General features: G+C 40.8%; 1 protein-coding gene across 3 annotated transcripts in view; it reads left to right on the top strand.

The window, feature by feature from the left end:
- PON1 (paraoxonase 1) overlaps positions 1-19,298 on the top strand; it is a 34,322-nt gene extending 15,024 nt beyond the window's left edge. The window contains exons 5-10 of one of the 3 annotated variants that reach the window (XR_005026659.2): positions 1,044-1,170; positions 10,569-10,769; positions 11,941-12,022; positions 16,202-16,330; positions 18,481-18,565; positions 18,890-19,027. Coding sequence is in view for 2 of the 3 variants with exons in the window: in XM_036894548.2 (XP_036750443.2) it covers positions 1,044-1,170; positions 10,569-10,769; positions 11,941-12,022; positions 16,202-16,330; positions 18,890-19,048 (698 nt within the window). In the remaining variant the exon portion in view is untranslated. Of the gene's footprint in view, positions 1-1,043; positions 1,171-10,568; positions 10,770-11,940; positions 12,023-12,417; positions 12,772-16,201; positions 16,331-18,480; positions 18,566-18,889 lie in introns of those variants that run through there. The other 2 variants (XM_036894548.2, XM_057504535.1) reach the window with 2 other exon arrangements.
- The last annotated feature ends 367 nt before the right edge of the window (positions 19,299-19,665 follow it).

Raw genomic sequence — 19,665 nt, 5'->3', positions numbered from 1 at the left:
GTCTTTGGCTGATGAATAAACCCTAGATCCTTGCCCAAGGCCTTACAAAACTCCCTACCTCTATGGTTTCAGCCCTCCCACTCTTTCTTTCTCTCACTCTACAACCTCACTATTAAGTGAACAAGGGAGCTTCTGCCTCAGGCCCTTTGCATAGTCTCTTCTCTCAGCCTAGAATGCTCTTTCTCCAGATATTCACATGGTTTGGTCTCTATTTCATTTGCTCTGTTTTAGCATCTTCTTATCAGAACTTCTCTGACTCCCATGAAGAAAACATCTCGTTACTCTCCTTTCCTTTATCTGGTTTTATTTTCTCTTTGTAGCATTTAACACCAATTAAAATAAACACTTGTTTTTGAACGGATCAATGAGGAACCTCCTAGCTGGCTTCTCTCTTCAAATCTCTTCAATTCAATCTACTAAACTTTGCATTGCTTCTCTTTAAGCCTCAATTTGGTCATGTTAAAGGTTTCCAAAGACCTTCCTGCTGTTTCCTCAGGCAAAGACTATAATCTAACTTCACCTGCTAACTCTGATCACATCTTCTTGACCACTTAAGACTGGGCTTTTTCACATCCCAAAGTCGCGCCAACTCACTAAACTACTTCCCTTTGACACTGTCTCTCAGGTGTTCTTTTTATGGAGTTTGTCATCTTACACTGTGTAAAGTCTACCTGAGCATACCATCTCATATTGGTATTCTCCATATCTTTTATGTCTTTTATCTCATCTCTGCATCTTTTTGCTATAGAAATATTTGCAGTAGAAAACTTAATAAGCACTTTGAAGTTTTAGTGTCAGGCACCTCTTCTTCTTAAGTTGAGGATTTTCTCCCTGCTATGGAGTTTGGAGTTTTTAGAGACTGTCACTGGTTTTTCTTTTGGCCATTTTTCTTTGGAGCAATCACAAATACTTCTCTCTGTGAAGAGATGAAAATATTCCATCTGCCTGACACCCTAAGTACTAGTTGGAGGTGTTTTTGGAGACAGGGCTGACAGCTGAGGGCTCAGTTAATGTTTCAATCTTTGTTTTTAATCTCTTCTCAGATAATACTGTGTACCTGCTGGTAGTGAACCATCCAGATGTTAAGTCCACAGTTGAATTGTTTAAATTTCAAGAAGATGAAAAATCACTTTTGCATCTGAAAACCATCAGACACGAACTTCTGCCTAAGTATTGTGATATATCATATTTCTATTTTCCTTTAATACCAGTGGATGGTTAATGCACTTTTAGTTTTTCTTTTTGGCTGGGTTTGGGTGGAGGTTTGATAATGGCTGTTCAACTCTCCTTTCTGATGATCACCAACTCCTCCAAATATTCTTCTGCAGAAACTTCTGAGGACTCAAGCCCTTTGGAGAAGACCCATTTGCTTCCGCCCTTATTTCCCAGGCTAGCTGGGTGCTGGTTTATGGCTCCTGGCCTCAAAATGTTCTTTTGACATTTTACCAAGGAAAAACTCTGTTCTCCAAAACCCAACTTAGTATTTTAAAAGTCAACCCAGTTTCATAAATGAATTCCACATCTTAAGCTGATTTATTTTTTATTTATTTTTGTATTTAAAGAATAGAGTCTTCCATTTTTTGGCTATTCTAAGTGTAATATGGTGGGGGGCATGAGGAGGGCTGTACAACACAGAGAAGAGTAGGGATTCTGTAGCATCTTACTATGCTGATGGACAGTGACTGTAATGGGGTTTGTTAGGGGGGACTTGGTGAAGGGGGGAGCCTAGTAAACATAATGTTCTTCATGTAATTGTAGATTAATGATACCAAAAAAAAAAAAAAAGAATAGAGTCTTGAATATTTCTATGAATTAGAAACAGACCTAAGAGGAGATCTGAAACCTGGGCCTCCAAGACCTCCCTGCACTAGCTTTACTGTGGTGTAGTTGCACATGATTTATGTAATAGCTGACCTGTGGTAACACTCAGCTGCAGCCTAGGTTCCTTGACAATATAACATATGGAGAAGGAAAACACCCAAGGATCCCCTGGTCCCCATCAACCCAAAACAGAGTCAACTTCCTTGCTTGCCTTAGAATTTGGTTTATGAGGCTGGATTTAGGACAATAATCTGACACCATCTTCCCAAATAATTTTTGTCCTCTAATCATTATGACTGTCCAGAATCCTGATCTCTTTTCGAATAACTTCTATACAACAATGGATGACGTCAGTATTTGTAAATCTGGATTTCTTTTAAACTGTGCATTAGTTAAGTGCAGGTACCTAGCACAGTGCCTGGTGTGCAATGGGCACTCAGTGTGACCAGTGCCCCTTTGTTTTCTTACCTGGTGGTTTTCAAGATGAGCAGACTGAGACCGGAGAGAAATTGAGTTACTGGCTGAAGGTCAATCAATTAATTAGCTGAATAGGAACTACCACCCAAGTCTTCTGCCTCCCTAGAATGAGTGAGAATTCGGAGGACAGCTTTTGGTGGGAGAGGTTATTCATACACTCATTCAACAAATATAATTTGGAAAGAAAATGAGAACACTGAGTGTCTAGTGAATGTGCCAGATACCAAGACCTAAATTAGGCAAAGGTATGTAGAATAGAGAAGCTGGGCTAATAATGATAATAATAACAATTTAATGAATTTAAGTATGAGTTAGGTGCTGCAATAACAATAACCAAGCAGATTTAAACAGATAATTTTATTAACTTTTTACAAAGCCCATCTTAATTAGATTTTATTATTATACCATTTTGAATAAAAGAAATATCTGAAGCCTGGAGAATTGAACTTGCCCCAGAGGACACCATCAGCAAAGCAGATAGCTGGGATTTTAATCCTGGTAGCTTGAGTCTTGAGCTGGTGCTCTGAGCCAGTATAAAAAAGTGAAAACTTGTATTTGTTTCACTATTTAATCTTGGAAATCGCAGATATTTGTCCAATTTCTCAGGATTACCATATTCTTTTCTGGGCCAGCTGCAAAGATACTAGTCTTGGCTATATGGAACCAAACTGAAGGGAACCATAGTGCCACAATTAAGGAAAATTCTGCTCTCTCAACCCAAGAACTAGCCATGTATACTTTCTGCTTTGTATTTGATGGTTGTTTACACTGTTTATAGCATTAATATTCCAAGTACTAATCTATTATAATTTAAACATCTTATTGTTAATTTTAACACAATGGTCATTACTGTGACTGTCGTGGTGCCAAGGTCTTAGCATCCATTCTTTCATTTTATTCTTACCGTAACCTTTCAAGAGATTTACAGAGAGGAACAAGCTAAGAATTTAGTGATATGAATGTGGCCCCATTGACCAATGTCAGGATTCAAATGCAGTCCATCAGATTTCAAAGCTATTACTCTAAATCATTCCACTCTGCTCCTTTTTTATGAGAAACAAACAAATGATTGTAGAGTAGACTAATTTTGGAAATTTACCTTAACAGAGAGACATCCTCACCCCCCTTGCATGTTTATGCCTGGAACCTGTGCAGACTAATCCTAAATACCTAGACATTTTTTCCTTATCTTTTTTTCTTATTTTTTATTTTTTTATTTTGGTATCATTAATATAAAATCACATGGGCAACATTGTGGTTACTAGATTCCCCCTATTATCAAGACCCCACCACATACCCCATTACAGTCACTGTCTATCAGGCTAATAAGATGCTATAGAGTCTACTTGTCTTCTCTGTGCTATACTGCCTTCCCCGTGCTCCCCTACATTATGTGTCCCAATCATAATGCCCCTTAATATCCTTACCTCTCCCTTCCCACCCACCCACCCCAGTCCCTTTCCCTTTGGTACCTGTTAGTCCATTCTTGGGTTCTGTGAATCTGCTGCTGTTTTGTTCCTTCAGTTTTTGCTTTGTTCTTACGCTCTACAGATGAGTGAAATCATTTGGTACTTGTCTTTCTCTGCCTTGCTTATTTCACTGACCATAATACCCTCTAGCTCCTTCTATGTTGTTGCAAATGGTAGGATTTATTTTCTTCTTATGGCTGAATAATATTCCATTGTGTATATTGTACCACATCTTCTTTATCCATTCATCTACTGATGGACACTTAGGTTGCTTCCCTATTTTGGCTATTGTAAATAGTGTTGCGATAAACTTAGGGGTGCATATGTATTTCTGAAACAGGGCTCCTACATTCTCAGGGTAAATTCCTGGGTCAAATGATATTTCTATTTTGAGTTTTTTGAGGAACCTCCATACTGCTTTCCACAATGGTTGAACTAGTTTACTTTCCCACCAGCAGTGTAGGAGGGTTCCCCTTTCTCTGCATCCTTGCCAGCATTTGTTGTTGCTAGTCTTCTCTATGTTGACCATCCTAACTGGTGTGAGATGATATCTCATTGTGGTTTTAATTTGCATTTCCCTGATAATTAGCGATGTGGAGTATCTTTTCGTGTGCCTGTTGGCCATCTGAATTTCTTCTTTGGAGAATTGTCTGTTCATATCCTCTGACCACTTTTTAATTGGGTTATTAGCTTTTTGGGTGTTGAGGCATGTGAGTTCTTTATATATTTTGGATGTTAACCCCTTATCAGATATGTCATTTACAGATATATTCTCCCATACTGTAGGATGTCTTTTTGTTCTGTTGATGGTGTCCTTTGCTGTACAGAAGCCTTTTAATTTGATGTAGTCCCATTTGTTCATTTTTTATTTTGTTTCCCTTGCCCAAGGAGATGCATTCAGGAAAAAGTTGCTCATGTTTATATTCAAGAGATTTTTGCCTATGATTTTTCTAAGAGTTTTATGGTTTCATGTCTTACATTCAGGTCTTTGATTCATTTTGAGTTTACTTTTGTGTATGGGGTTAGACAATAATCCATTTTCATTCTCTTGCATGTAGCTGTACAGTTTTGCCAACACCAGATGTCAAAAAGGTTGACATTGTATATCCATGGCCCCTATATTGTATATTAATTGACCATATATGCTTGGGTTTGTATCTGGGCTCTCTAGTCTGTTCCATTGGTCTATGGGTCTGTTCTTGTGCCAGTACCAAATTGTCTTGATTGCTGTGGCTTTGTAGTAGAGGTTGAAGTTGGGGAGCGTAATCCCCCCTGCTTTATTACTTCTCAGGATTGCTTAGACTTTTTGGGGTCTTTTGTGGTTCCATATGAATTTTAGAACAATTTGCTTTAGTTCGTTGAAGAATGCTGTTGGTATTTTGATAGGGATTGCATTGATTCTCTAGATTGCTTTAGGAAGGATGGCCATTTTGACAATATTAATTCTTCCTATCCATGAACACTGGATGTGTTTCCATTTATTGGTGTCTTCTTTAATTTCTTTCATGAGTGTCTTGTAGTTTTCAGAGTATAGGTCTTTCACTTCCTTGGTTAAGTTTATTCCTAGGTATTTTATTCTTTCTGATGCAATTGTGAATGGAATTGTTTTCCTGATTTCTCTTTCTGCTAGTTCATTGTTAGTGTATAAGAATGCAACAGATTTCTGTGTATAAATTCTGTATCCTGTAACTTTGCTGAATTCAGATATTAAATCTAGTAGTTTTGGAGTGGATTCTTAGGATTTTTTATGTACAATATCATGCCATCTGCAAACAGGGATGGTTTAACTTCTTCCTTGCCAGTCTGGGTGCCTTTTATTTCTTTGAGCTGATTGATTGCCATGGTGAGGAGTTTTTATCATGAATGGATGTTGAAATTTGTCAAATGCTTTTTCAGCATCTATGGAGATGATCATGTGGTTTTTGTCCTTCTTTTTGTTGGTGTGGTGGATGATGTTGATGGAATTTTGAGTGTTGTACCATCCTTGCATCCCTGAAAAAAAATCTTGCTTCATCATAATGGATGAACTTTTTGATGTATTTTTTATTTCATTTGCTAATATTTTGTTGAGTATTTTTGCATCTAAGTTCATCAAGGATATTGGTCTGTAATTTTATTTTTTTGTGGTGTCTTTGCCTGGTTTTGGTATTTGGTATGGGAGTATTCCCTCCTTTTCTACTTTTTGGAAAATTTTAAGGAGGATGGGTATTAGGTCTTCACTAAATGTTTGATAAAATTCAGCACTGGAACCATCTGTACCAGAAGTTTTGTTCTTGGGTATTTTTTTTTATTACTAATTCAATTGCCTTGCAGGTAATTCATCTATTCATATTTTCTGTTTCTTCCTTGGTCAGCCTTGGAAGGTTGTATTTTTCTAGAAAGTTGTCCATTTCTTCTGGGTTATCCAGTTTGTTAGCATATAATTTTCATAGTATTCTCTCATAATTCTATGTATTTCTGTGGTGTCCGTAATGATTTTTCCTTTCTCATTTCTGATTCTGTTTATGTGTGTAGACTCTTTTCTTCTTGATAAGTCTGGCTAGGTGTTTATCTATTTTGTTTATTTTCTCAAAAAAAACAGCTCCTGCTTTCACTGATACTTTCTATTGTTTTTTTCTTCTTGATTTTATTTATTTCTGCTCTAATCTTTATTATGTCCCTCCTCTACTGACTTTGGGCCTCATTTGCTCTTCTTTTTCTCATTTTGTTAATTGTGAGTTTAGACTGTTCATATGGAATTGTTCTTCTTTCCTGAGATAGGCCTGTATTGCAATATACTTCTCTCATAGCATAGCCTTTGCTGCGTCCCACAGATTTTGTGGTATTGAATTATTGTTGTCATTTGTCTCCATATATTGCTTGATCTCTGTTTTTATTTGGTCATTGATCTATTGATTATTTAGGAGCATGTTATTAAGCCTCCATGTGTTTATGGGCTTTTTAATTTTCTTTGCATAATTTATTTCTAGTTTCATACCTCTGTGGTCTGAGAAGCTAGTTGGTACAATTTCAATCTTTTTGAATTTACTGAGGCTCTTTTTGTGGCTTAGTATATGATCTATTCTTGAAAATGTTCCATGCGCCCTTGAGAAAAATCATGTTGCTTTTGAATGGAGTGTTCTATAGGTGGCCGTTAGGTCCATCTGTTCTAATACATTGTTCAGTGCCTCTGTCTCCTTACTTATCTTCTGTCTTGTTGATCTGTCTTTGGAGTGAGTGGTATGTTGAAGTCTCTTAAAATGAATGCATTGCATTCTATTTCCCCTTAATTTTGTTAGCATTTGTTTCACATATGTAGGTGATCCTGTGTTTCATGCATAGATATTTATAATAGTTATATCCTCTTGTTGGACTGACCCTTTTATCATTATGTAATGTCCTTCTTTGTCTCTTGTGACTTTCTTTGTTTTGAAGTCTATTTTGTCTGATACAAGTACTGCAACTCCAGCTTTTTCTCCCTATTAGTTGCATGAAATATCTTTTTTCCATCCCTTTACTTTCAGTCTGTGTATGTCTTTGGGTTTGAAGTGAGTCTCTTGTAGGCAGCATATAGATGGGTCTTGTTTTTTCATCCATTCAGTGACTCTGTGTCTTTTGATTGATGCATTTAGACCATTTCCATTTAGGGTGATCATCAATAGGTATGTACTCATTGCCATTGCAGCCTTTAGATTCGTGGTTACTAGAAGTTCAAGGATAATTCCCTTAGTATCTAACAGTCTAATTTAAGTCACTTAGTATGCTATTATAAACACAACCTAAAGGTTCTTCTTTTTTCCTCATTTTTCTTCCTCCTCCATTCTTTATATATTAAATACATTAAGCATCATATTCTGTACTCTGTCTATCCCTTTATTGACTTTGGGGATAGTTGATTTGATTTTGTATCTTCTTAGTAATTAATTGTTCTACTTTCTTTGTTGTGGTTTTATTTCCCCCTGTGACAGCTGTTTAGCCTTAGGAATACTTCCATCTATAGCAGTTCCTCCAAAATGCCCTGTAGAGGTGGTTTGTGGGAGGTAAATTCTCTTAGTTTTTGCTTTTCTGAAAATTGTTTAATCCCTCCTTCAAATTTAAATGATAATCTTGTCAGGTAGAGTATTGTTGTTTTGAGGCCCTTCTGCTTCATTGCATTAAATATATCATCCCACTCCCTTCTGGTCTGTAAGGTTTCTCTTGAGAAGTCTAATGATAACCTGATAGGTTTTCCCTTGTATGTGATCTTTTTTCTCTCTCCAGATGCTTTTAAAAGTCTGTCCTTATCCTTGATCTTTGCCATTTTAATTATTATATGTCTTGGTCTTGTCCTTGGGTCCTCTTCCTTGGGTCCCTTGTGTTGGGAGATCTGTGCACCTCCATGGCCTGAAAGACTATCTACTCCCCCAGATTGGGGAGGTTTTCAGCACATACCTCCTCATAGACACTTTCTATCCCTTTTCCTCTCTCTCTTCTTCTGGTACTCCAATAATGCAAATATTGTTCCGTTTGGATTGGTCACACAGTTTTCTCAAAATTCTTTCATTCTTAGAGATCCTTTTTTCTCTCTGTGCCTTAGCTTCTTTGTATACCTCTTCGCTTTCTGTTCTATTTAGCATCTCTTCTACTACATCTAATCTGCTTTTAAACCCCTCCATTGTATGTTTCATTTCAGATATGGAATTTCTTAATGATTGAATCTATGTCCTAAATTAATTCCTGAGTTCTTGGATATTTTTCTATACCTCCATAAGCATGTTTATGATTTTTATTTTGAACTCTCTTTCAGGAAGATTGGTGAGTTCAGTTGCATTTGGACCTTTTTCTGGTGTTTCTGAGATTTTGTTTGAACCAGGTTCCTTTGATGTTTCATATTGGTATGTTGAGCCCTCTAGTGCCCAGAGGCTCTATGCTCTGAAGCTGTTCAGCCCTTGGAGTGATGTCAGGGGTTTCAGGGGAGCTGCGCTCATGCCTGGGGGGTTTAAAGAGCTGTTTCCTTCTTCCCAGTTGCAGTGCCTGTCTCCACTGTTAGAACCAGTGGGCCAAGCACACAGGTATAAGCCTCTGTGTTTTGTGTCTGTAGCTGCTGTAGGCCAGGACTCTCTCTGGTTGCCCTGATGCCAGGGCAGGGACTGCTGGTTTGTGAGCCGGTGCTCGCAAGCCAGGAGGAAGGCGCAGCAGGCTGCATGTCACAGTGGGGGGTCTCAGAGTTGAGTAGACAGCCAGGAGGATGGAGCACCTGAAGCTCCTGAAAGTTCCCAACCTGCTGGGCAGAGTGTGCTCAGACAACCTTGTCCATCTGTACATTTTCCCATGCAGCAAGCTCCTTCAGCAGCCCTCTTGCTGCTACGAAGCCTCTCAGACTGCTTGTCTTTCCTTTGTTTCAGAGCAGCTGGATGTGGGTCCCTGTCCTCCACAAATGGCTGGAATCTCAGTCTCGCCAAGTATTCTGCCTGTCTTAGCTTTCCAACCCACTAATATCCAGAGCACAGTGCAATGTAGGTTTGTGCTCCCAAAGCATATCTCCACCGCCAGGTGTTCAGCAGTCCTAGGCTTCCACCTCCTCCCTGCTCTGTTTCTCTCCCTCCCACCAGTGAGCTGGGGTGGAGTAAGGGCTTGGGTCCCACCAGATCAAGGCTTTGGTATGTTACCCTGTTTCATGAGGTCTGCGCTGTTCTCCAGGTGTGTGTGCAGTCTGGCGCAGCCTTCTTTACTGTTGTTCTTTTAGGATTAGTTGTATCAACTATATTTTCATATTATATGTGGTTTTGGCCGCCATCTTGAATCTCCCTCTACCTTTCTCCTTATGTAGTAATAGCGGCTACTATTGATTGAGGGCTTAGTGAGTGGCAGACTCCTGGCAAGCACACAGCAGGCATTATCTCATTGTAATTCCCACTGCAAGTTCACAGATTAAGATTCTGACCCTTATTCTTACACTAATGAGCTGTCTGACTTTGGGAAACTCTTTCTACCTCTCTTCACAGATGAGAAAACTGAGGCTCTGTACACTTGTCTGACTTGCCCAGGAGCGTGGAGCTGCATCAGGGTTGATGGGTTGCCCATTACGCCTTTTGCAATAGAGCAGAGATAATTTTCTCTCAAATAATGGCCCTGGGGAACTTCTGTCACCTCAATCAGACTCACTTATGTGTTCACTGTTGTACCTATTAAAGCAGAAAAATAGACTCATATATCTTAGATTTTCAGTAACAGAGAGAGGATCCAAACCAGAAAGAAAAAAAGCCGTGGCAGTTTATTTCTGAGCATTCTTATTCTGGACATTTTACTCAGTTTACAATCATGAAATTTTAAGGCTGCAAGTACCCTTTAAGGCTGCAAGATAGACCAGTCCATCTCACTGTCGTTTCTCAGATAAGGAAAGTGAGGCCCTGGCATGTGAAACGATCGATTTTCCCTAACTCTCACAGCTAATAGTAGTGAAGCTTTAACTAAAATGCAAGTCTCAACTTTGGCAGTTTTCTTCCACTGCCTGCTGACGTCTTGGACTGTTCTATATGAGGATAAGTTCTATACTGAATTTAGTATATCTACACATAGTACTATTTGTTAGACATAGTTAATCAGATTATTATGTTATATTGCTACAATATATAATAACCTCTTAGAGTTTCTTAGATTTATTGCCTTTGAGGATTGTATAGATGGGACTGACTTCATATTAATTCTCTGCCTAACAGAGGGAAAGATCCATCCCACATTGTGACTTTAGGAATAGACATTAATGAATGCCAATCAGTGTATAACCTTGAAATGTACAATACCTTCCCCTGTATATATCATATGTGTATGTTTGAATTGCAGTTTGAATGATCTTGTCGCTCTAGGACCTGAGCAATTTTATGCCACAAATGACCACTATTTTGTTGACCCTTACTTGAGATCCTGGGAGTTATATTTGGGCTTAGCATGGTCAAATGTTGTTTACTATACTCCAAATGAAGTTCGAGTGGTGGCAGATGGATTTGATCTTGCTAATGGAATCAACATTTCACCTGATGGCAAGTATGTGAATTCTTTAAAATGTCACACATTTCCCTAGATTCTTGTTAGATATCTTTAAAACATACTCATTCTAAATAATGGGACTCAAACTAACATGTTTTCCTCCTAAAAGAAAATTAGGAAAAAAGTATAATATCTAAATTTGGGAGGGATAAAATTTATCAAATCAATATTTTCTATTTTGTGAAGGTATACCCTTTTAAATTCCTTTTTTGGGAATAATGTACATTTCAAGAGGGAAAGCAGTGCTAAACATTTAGTATTACTAAATAGCTTTGTTTTGAGGGGAGATTAACAATGTATAGGTATTGACATCAGTAGTGCTGGCTTGTGACAAAGAGCTTACACTCAAATGTCAAGTCAAGGCACTGCTTTCTTCATCAAAAAAGTGTTACTCTGGGAGAAAAAACAATCAGCTGAACTAAGCAGTGTGCTTAGTGAGGTTGTTGATTTACATCATTATCTGGTGGTGGCCCTGAAACGGCTCACAGACCAGGACTGATCTACTGCACTTTGGGTGGACCTGGTCTCTCTCTCTCTAATCTGTGTATCCATCCATATAAGCCCTTCCTTATCTTGTACTGCCAAGGATTTCAGAGGGTTAGTAACACAATTAGAGAAAGCAGCCTAGACCGCTCTCACTTATTCATAGTACCTCCTGGTCTTCAAAAACAGCAGGCAATCAAGCAGTCATTTGTCTGTAGCGGAGCTGCACTGTGGTTTGACTGACCACAGGTCTTTGTGATGCATGTGGTGCTGCCCTGGGTGCAAAATGCTGACCACACAGAGTTAGGACCAGACCCCAGTAGCCGGGGAGGAGGACTTGTCTCAGACCCAGCCCCAGCTTCTTGTCTTCTCTCACACTTTCTCTGGCCAAGAAGCACTGTGACATATTTGCTCCCAAATATTAATCGCTAGTGTTGGGGCTAAGCATCTTCCCTACTAAACAGGTAAAGCTAGGTTCCTACCTTTAGAAATGTTTCAGAGATTATAACTCCTTTGTGCATGGTAAGATCATGGAGTTCTTTCAGAGCTCGGTGTGCTTGGAGATGGGTTCCATTTTCCAGGCCCTAATCCAAGTTCCTCCTTAGGAAGAGTTATTACAACTTCATTGTAACCTTCTGAATTGTATTACTTCAAGTGCTTTGATGTAGCTCTTTCCTCTTTGAAGGTATGTCTATATAGCTGAATTGATGGCTCATAAGATTCATGTGTATGAAAAACATGCTAATTGGACTTTAACTCCATTGAAGGTAAGATGTATTAACACTGTAAGTTTGCAGAGTGGTAATTAGATTCTAATTGATTTGTGAAATTAAAAGTGAGAAAAAAGGATTGTCTAATTGGAGTGGGTGAGAACCAGTTTTTCACGCCTTTATTAAGAGTCATCAGCACTGTGTGTGTTGTTCCCTTTCCTCGGCTGCAGAGTGGGAAGCGTGGTGGGAAGCAGCTAACCACACCTCTCACCAATGACACCGACTCCTTCTGAGCTAATGAATTTTAAGCTTGGCATTGTGTTCCTCAGTTTTTTCCCTCCTTTCCCTCCCATCCTCCCCTCTTTCCTTCCTGCCTTCTTTCCTTTCTTCCATCCTCCTTCCTTCCCTCCATCTCGTCCCCTTTTTCTCTCTCTTTCATTTTTTCCCTCCAGGTTGATGGAAGAGATAGGAAATAGCCTCCAGTTGTATCTCACATGATGGTGCTCTGAACAATACTCAAGAAGCTCAAGGACTCACAGGGGCCACTGCGCCCCGGCAACTCAACTCCACACTTCACTGCCTGCGCCATCAGCCCCTGCCACCTGCCCAGCCTCCCCTACCCGCATGCTCCTGGAGGTGTGGCCTTGCCTCAGATGGGGCTCTCGTTCCTCTGCTCGGGAGATCTTCCTCCAGCTTCCGTGGCTCTCTCCTTCATATCCTTCTGGATTCTAATATCACCTCGGCGAGGCCTTCCTTGACTACCGAATGAAAACTTGGAACTCTGCTCTCCTTTCCACACACAGTTAGTTTGCGCAGTTAGATTGCAAAATCTGAGACAGGCCCCATAAACAGAGGGCAAGGAGAGACAAAAAAAAAGAGGCAGGCCATTCCAGATGGGCAGGTGCCAGCTTTAATAAGCAAGAGAACTTACACTGAGGCCTGTCTTGGGCAGCTGCAAGATGAGTAGATCTCTCCACCTACCTAACAAATCTTAAAAGTTTATACAGAGCCCTTAACTGGGTTCAGTCACTATACTGTCCAGATGGTCTCAGCAACACATGGCTCTTTCAAGGCTGCGTCATTGGACCGGCTCCTGCTTTGGGAATGGAGGACAGAATGTTCATCCCAAGGACAGGGGATGGGGTTAGGAGCCTTGGATTGTCTGGGTCCCGCTTGAGGGTCAGGCAGCAGTCATATCACATTTTCTTGATTACCTCCTACAACACACACACACACACACACACACACACACACACTTCTGTCTCCTTTATGGCTTTATATTCCCTTTAGCATTTGTTACTAACATGCTATATATTTTATTTATCATCTCTGTTGTGTGCCTTTCCCACTAGGATGTAAGCTCCACAGTGGCAGATTGTTTTCTATTTGCTCCCGGGAGAGTTCCCAACACCTAGTAGTTACTCAACAAATACTTACTAAATTAATATGACAGGGCTGGGTATGCTAGGAGAGCATCCTCTACCACCACAAATTCTAATCTGGTCTAAAGGTTGGGTCCAAAGATGTAAAAACACAGAGGAGGGGAAAGAGAATGAGCAAAGTGGAGCATTATGGAAGTAGTTCCCTGCCCCTGAAAAACAAGACATTGCTCGCCTGCCATGTTCACCCACAGCACGAAGCGCTGTCACTTCCCATCAGCACATCTAAGGCCCTGTCATGAGGGGCTTCCTTCTGAGAAAATTACCTCACAGCACCATCAAATGTAACATCAAGTTTGACATTAAAAATCATTGGCATGGCTAGTTTTGGTATTAGCTGAAGTAAAATGGAATCTCACACATTCATACTGGCTGAGGGAATAAAAACAAACTGTGGTTATAAAAATAGGCACTTTTCTGAAAATTGAAAGTTAAAGACTCTCATAAGAACAGAACCCAATCCAATATACTTTCAACACAGAATGATAATGGTGCCGCTCCTACCCGGCAAGGTCAGGGGCAAGGGTTATTTCAGGTTTGGCTTCCACCTTGGGCAATAGGTCACGCCCATCTCCTGACATAACTCATTGAGATGATGCCCAGGACTGTAATGATATTCTTTCGTTTGAAGGTTCACACTAATTAAGACCAGTTAATTAATTCCTGGTATGTCAAGAAATTTGATAAACTAGCTGAGACTGATCTTAGAATTTGTGATGAGATGTGGATGGGCTTGTGTCCTATCTAAGTGTGGAATATCCATGCCATGGAATATTGTTCAGTCCTAAAAAGGAATGAAGTACTGATACATGCTACAACATGGATGAACCTTGGAGACATTATGCTAAGTGAAATGAGCTAGACACAGAAGAGCACATACTGTATGATTCTACTTATAGGTACTTAGAATAGGCAAATTCATAGAAAGTGGAGCAGGGGTCACCAGGGGCTGGAGGAGGGAGAAATGTGGGGCTATTGGGTACAGTCTCTGTTTGGGATAATGAAAGGCACTGGAAATGGTGATGGCTGCACAACAATGTGGATGTACTTAATGCCACTGAACTGTACACTTAAAAATGGTTCAAATGACAAATTTCAGGTGACAAATTTCAGGTGTTATGCATATTTTGCCACAATAAAAACAATCCCCTTTTCAAAAAAAGAAAGACTTCAAGACACAGTCAATAAATCAGTCCCACTTCAGTGAGTTCCCATTCCCTAAAAATTAGGGTATTTGTTAACAGAGGATACAATTTTCCCCAAAGTGAATAACTTACTAGTTTCCTTGCCCAAGGAATGTAAAATTTTCCACTTGGCTTTGTGGAGGCATGGGATATGGTTATGCTTGTGAACTGTGGTGAGTTAGCATTGCTAGGAGCTGGGGATTTGCAAGGCAGGAGTTCATTGCTGGGCCCAAAGCAGGCCCCCTGCTGGACTTTCAGCTCTTCCTTGGCAGGAAGCCGGCCTGCCTTTTACCCTGCACTCTCCAGTGGGGGCTTTTTGCAGACCACAGAGTAGAAGCTCAGGAATTGCACGTTGAATGAATAGGACCTCAGGCTTCTGTGCCCTTCTCCCACTCCCCCCACCAACTCTCATCTCTGCAGGCTTTCATCTGTTATGGAATTTGCCAATTGGCTATTACTCCTTCCAAAGATAATAGCAGAGCCCTGAGACAAACATTTTCCTAACTAAAGGAAGTTCACATGGCAGCATAGCATGTCTGACACTGTGATAGCTGGGGACTCGGGGGATGGAGAGGGTCTGGAGCTGATTTTGGCCAGAGGTTATTTGCTTGGCCATCTCCTCCAGCCATCTGTGCCTGTGTCCAGGTTAGTGTTGGCTCTGCATGAAGGCTCTGCCATGGCGTGTGAGCGCTCTAGTTCCTTCATGGGCATGTGGGGATAGCTCTCGTTTTGAGTAAGAAGCACAGGGCAGCGCTGACTAGCTGCAGCTGCCTGCCCACACCCTGGCCTTTGCAATGAGTCATCCCCAGTTATTACAGGGTCTGTGGGTGCTCAGGTATCCTGGCCTGTGTTTGAGGCACACGGTAGATGTCGTTTCTCCACCTGAGAGTTAGAGGTAAACAAACATGCAATTTCTCCCTGGTAGAGGCACCCAAGATGATGACTGCTGGAATTAAGAATGGTTGGTATTATTTATGATCCTGGTACAAAGCCTTAACAGCAATCTGTGCTGTCATCACATGCTTGCAACTTATATTTAGAAAACAAACAGTAGAAGAACAGGGAGTTGAATAACATCAGGATGCTACAGAAGAAACGTTTCCCCAACTCCAAGGCAAAAATTAGACCCTGGGTGATCATTTCTTCTCTGGTTGCAAAGCCTATGATTAGCTGTTACAGAAGAGCCTACACGTCATCAAAGTTCTCATCAGAAATGAATCTACATCTCCTGGCTGTTTTCTGAATGCTTATAAAAATATCATTTGCACATGCCCTTTTAGGAGGAACTGTTTTATGTTGCACTTTAAACTTTTTTTTTCCTTTTAAGTTCATACACAGGTATATTAGTCCAAATGCTTTCATCTAACTTGTAACAGTCTTTCTCTCTTTCTGTATCTTCCCTCTCCTTCATCTGTCCTGGAAAATGGTAAAATACTAGCAGAGAGGGCAAGCTGGAGGAGCTCCCTGAGGACTGTGAGCTGCTGTGCTCCTGAGACCAGCAGTGTGGGCGCCGACGACGAGGTGACAGTTTTCTCTGACGTGTTGCTCCACCACCTCTCAAAATTTGTTTTCACTTTTTGTGTTCCCTTCTCTCCATGGATTTAATCTGGAAGTCCCTCGACTTTAACACACTCGTGGATAACATATCCATGGACCCTGTGACAGGGGACCTTTGGGTTGGATGTCATCCCAATGGCATGAAAATCTTCTTCTATGACCCGGAGAATCTTCCCGCATCAGAGGTTAGTTTGAAACACTAATCAGATCAGTGACCTTATTGCCAGCTCTTTTCAGTTGAGAACACAAATCTCAATTACATGTGCAAGTAAAAGGGTGGGGGTGAGGGGGGGTGGATACAGATAGAGGATCCAAATGGTCAGATATAAAAAGGAATTTGACTTTGGCAGTCATTTAGTCACAGGTTCGAGAGGGGGCAGATAGTGTGTTTAAATTGGGTAATTTGAGGGGATTTAATAAGGCCACGATATATAAAGGTGTAGGCACACATAGGATAACCGGTATCTCAGGGCTGGCAAGGGAGGCAGGAAATGGTTACTGAAGCCAGAGGCAGGAGAGTTGTGTGGAGAGGGTCCCCTGAGAGGAACCGACCTCTGGTTGAGGGATGAAGCCAACCAGCAGGGGCCCCAGAGGGAGGAGACCTGGAGCATATACCCCAGCTCCGTCTCTGTCCCCCACCCCCACTGCTGCTGCCCTTGGGGATCCAAACAGGAGCTGGAGGGCAAGGGAGCCCCTGGACAGGTCTGGGCAGAGTGGGCTGGGTGTACAGGGCTGGGTCGGGATAACCAGCACTGCACTGGAGTCCTTATCTTTATTTCGATCATGACTTTCTCCAACTTGGGAATTCACAGTTGTTTAAGAAATATAATGCACCAATCATTCATTTATTACCTGCCTTCCTTTCAACTCCCTCTGCCTGTCTGTTGGTGTGTACACAAGTTAATGCACAAGTGGCTACCCTCCCTAAACCTTCCCAGCAGTATGGCAAGATAAATCACTTGCTGGAATTAATTTGGTTTAAAAGTCTTTTTCTTCCTTCTTAATTACAGTACTCAGGGCCCCTCTTGGTACCCCTGGTCTTTATTCAGTGGACTATTTTGGCAGTGCAAACAAGAATTTGTAACTCATTTTGCCATAAGCATTTGAATATTGACTATGACTTATTTGGGGTTTTCTATTTTGAATTTTCAGTGTGTACTAATTATGCTTGTGATTCACATCAAATACATGATATACTTCTCTGACATAATTTACTGCCCTGTATCCTTTTTAAATAGTCTAATTCCCCCACTCCTCTGCCCCCTCCCCCACAAATAGTTTCTTAAAGCCTGTGTCTCTTGGATAAAACAAAACATGAATGTGTATTTCCAAGGCCCTTCATACCCTTCATCTTTAGGTTTATAGGACAATTGTGATTATGTTTAATGGCAGTCCTCTGCCTTTTGCTAGTTCTTAGCTATTATGATTACTGTGTGTTTAATAGAATTGAAGAAATATATGCTGCGGTGTGTTCACTGTTCAGAGCTGAGCAGAAGGTTAGAGTTTAATTTGCTTCTGCCTCTTAACTCATTTGGCGTACCGGGGTCGTTTGCTCTAGTATGGACTTGGGTTGCTTCCTGGAAAAAAAAATGCATCCTTTCTAATGATGGATCTGGTAAGGAATAGCCAAAGAGTAATAACAACCCATTATCTAATGCACTGCTCCAAAGAATGATTTAGTTTTATTAGAAAAAGGTTTACTTGAGCCAAGGGGCACTGTCATGCATCTGGTAACTACTACATGTTAATGCTAAGGCAACTTCCGGAAATGTCTCTTTGGTGCCCAGCTGGTTTTAAGAGGTCCTTTTAAATGCTGCCACTGACCCTTTAATAGGCAGGCACTGGCCTTCCTACTCTGCCATATTTTGTGTTTTTGTGTGTTGGTATCCTTTCTTCAGGTGTTATATTTTATCCTAATGGCTTAAGGATAATAGGAATTCATTGTTGAAAGGGAATTTCGAGTTAATCTCACCCACCCATTACATTCTACAGATGAAAAGAGATGGTAAGCAAGTGGATGATCCCGAACATAGCCCTGGGCTCCGGCCTTACCGTGCGCTCTTTGCAGCAGGATGAATTATATGAAATTGCCACTTTATCGGCCAAAATGGTCAAATGTCAGCTATTATTTATAGTCAGCTTAACATGCTGCTACACTGTTGCTAATGATACCTTAATTTTTTTGCTCAAATAAATGAAGGAAACAGAACATATGAAATCTTATACATTTAGAGTTGGGGCCTTAAGTTTGGAGGAATGGGTGAGTGTGGTACAGAGATATGTTTCTTTTGGGGCAGTACTTTTTTTTTTTACCAGCATTCTTTTTTATTACCAGCATTTGAAAACCAAGAATTAAGTGTAAACATTAAGATGCCTAGCTTATCTGAAAATACACAAAATCTGGCTTGAATTCCAGCATGGTAATAATTTGACTATTACTGGGTAACAGCTTCTCCCCACCAACCTAGCCATTTACCACATTCTCGACTGCTCCCTAACGCTGCACACCCGGGCTGTGCCTTTCACCTGCATTTCTTGCCTAGCTTCTGCAGGCCTGTCTTGATCTCTGTTAAAAAACCTACCACTTTGTCAATGAGGGAACAGGTGTTTTATGGAGAGAGTAATTTTGAAACAAGATATGATGCACCTAAAGGCTTTTTCTTAGGGAGGAATGACCACATATTTAAAGTTATGTTTTACATGATATTTAATAACATTTTAACCTAATGTCATTTCCTTGATAGGTGCTCCAAATCCAGAATATTCTAACAGAGGAACCCAGAGTCACGGTGGTTTATGCAGAAAATGGTACAGTGTTGCAAGGAAGCACAGTGGCCTCTGTGTACAAAGGGCAACTGCTGATTGGCACTGTGTTCCACAAAGCTCTTTATTGTAAGCTCTAAAAGGCCAATTGACACCCATGCCGTGGAAACTGTGAGCCCATCGATTCAGCTGCTGGCCACATCTCGGGGCCACAGTGGTTTCACCTCGTCAATGACCTTTGACTCTAAATGTGGCCATGATGAGGAATGAAAATGCTGTTTAACTGAGAACAGACACAATGCATATTGCTTTTTTGAGGGTACAAATGGAATGTTTGCAAACCAAATTTACCAGTACAAATCCTTTTCAATAAAATGACTAAAATTGTTACATCAGTTGTCAGGTCTTAAGTCATTTAACTGTATTTGATCCCCAAAATACTTCCCCTAAAGCGTACGTGGCCAGAGAGCACATGAGCTGATTGCTGCCTCCCTGTGCCTGGTGTAGCAGGCTGACCTCCCGCATCACCTGAACTCCAGTGCTCACCCAAGGGCTCCAGCTCATGGGCCACTAAACAGTCACTCCTCAGCTCCGGGCATAGCTCCTCAGTAAAGCCATTAGACACACTGGCAGAGTCAGACCTAGTCACATTTTCCCTTGTACATATGCGTCTCTTAGTAAATAGAAACCTAAATTACTTCCACTCTCCTTTGACTCTTGCCAATTTGATTCCCTTCTAGCAATGACCTGCAGGAAA

The sequence above is a fragment of the Manis pentadactyla genome, chromosome 7, assembly GCF_030020395.1.
Source record: "Manis pentadactyla isolate mManPen7 chromosome 7, mManPen7.hap1, whole genome shotgun sequence".
In the NCBI taxonomy this organism is placed as follows: Eukaryota; Metazoa; Chordata; class Mammalia; order Pholidota; family Manidae; genus Manis; species Manis pentadactyla.
Note: the sequence above shows the minus strand (reverse complement) of the source record. Positions and strands in the feature narration are given on the sequence as shown.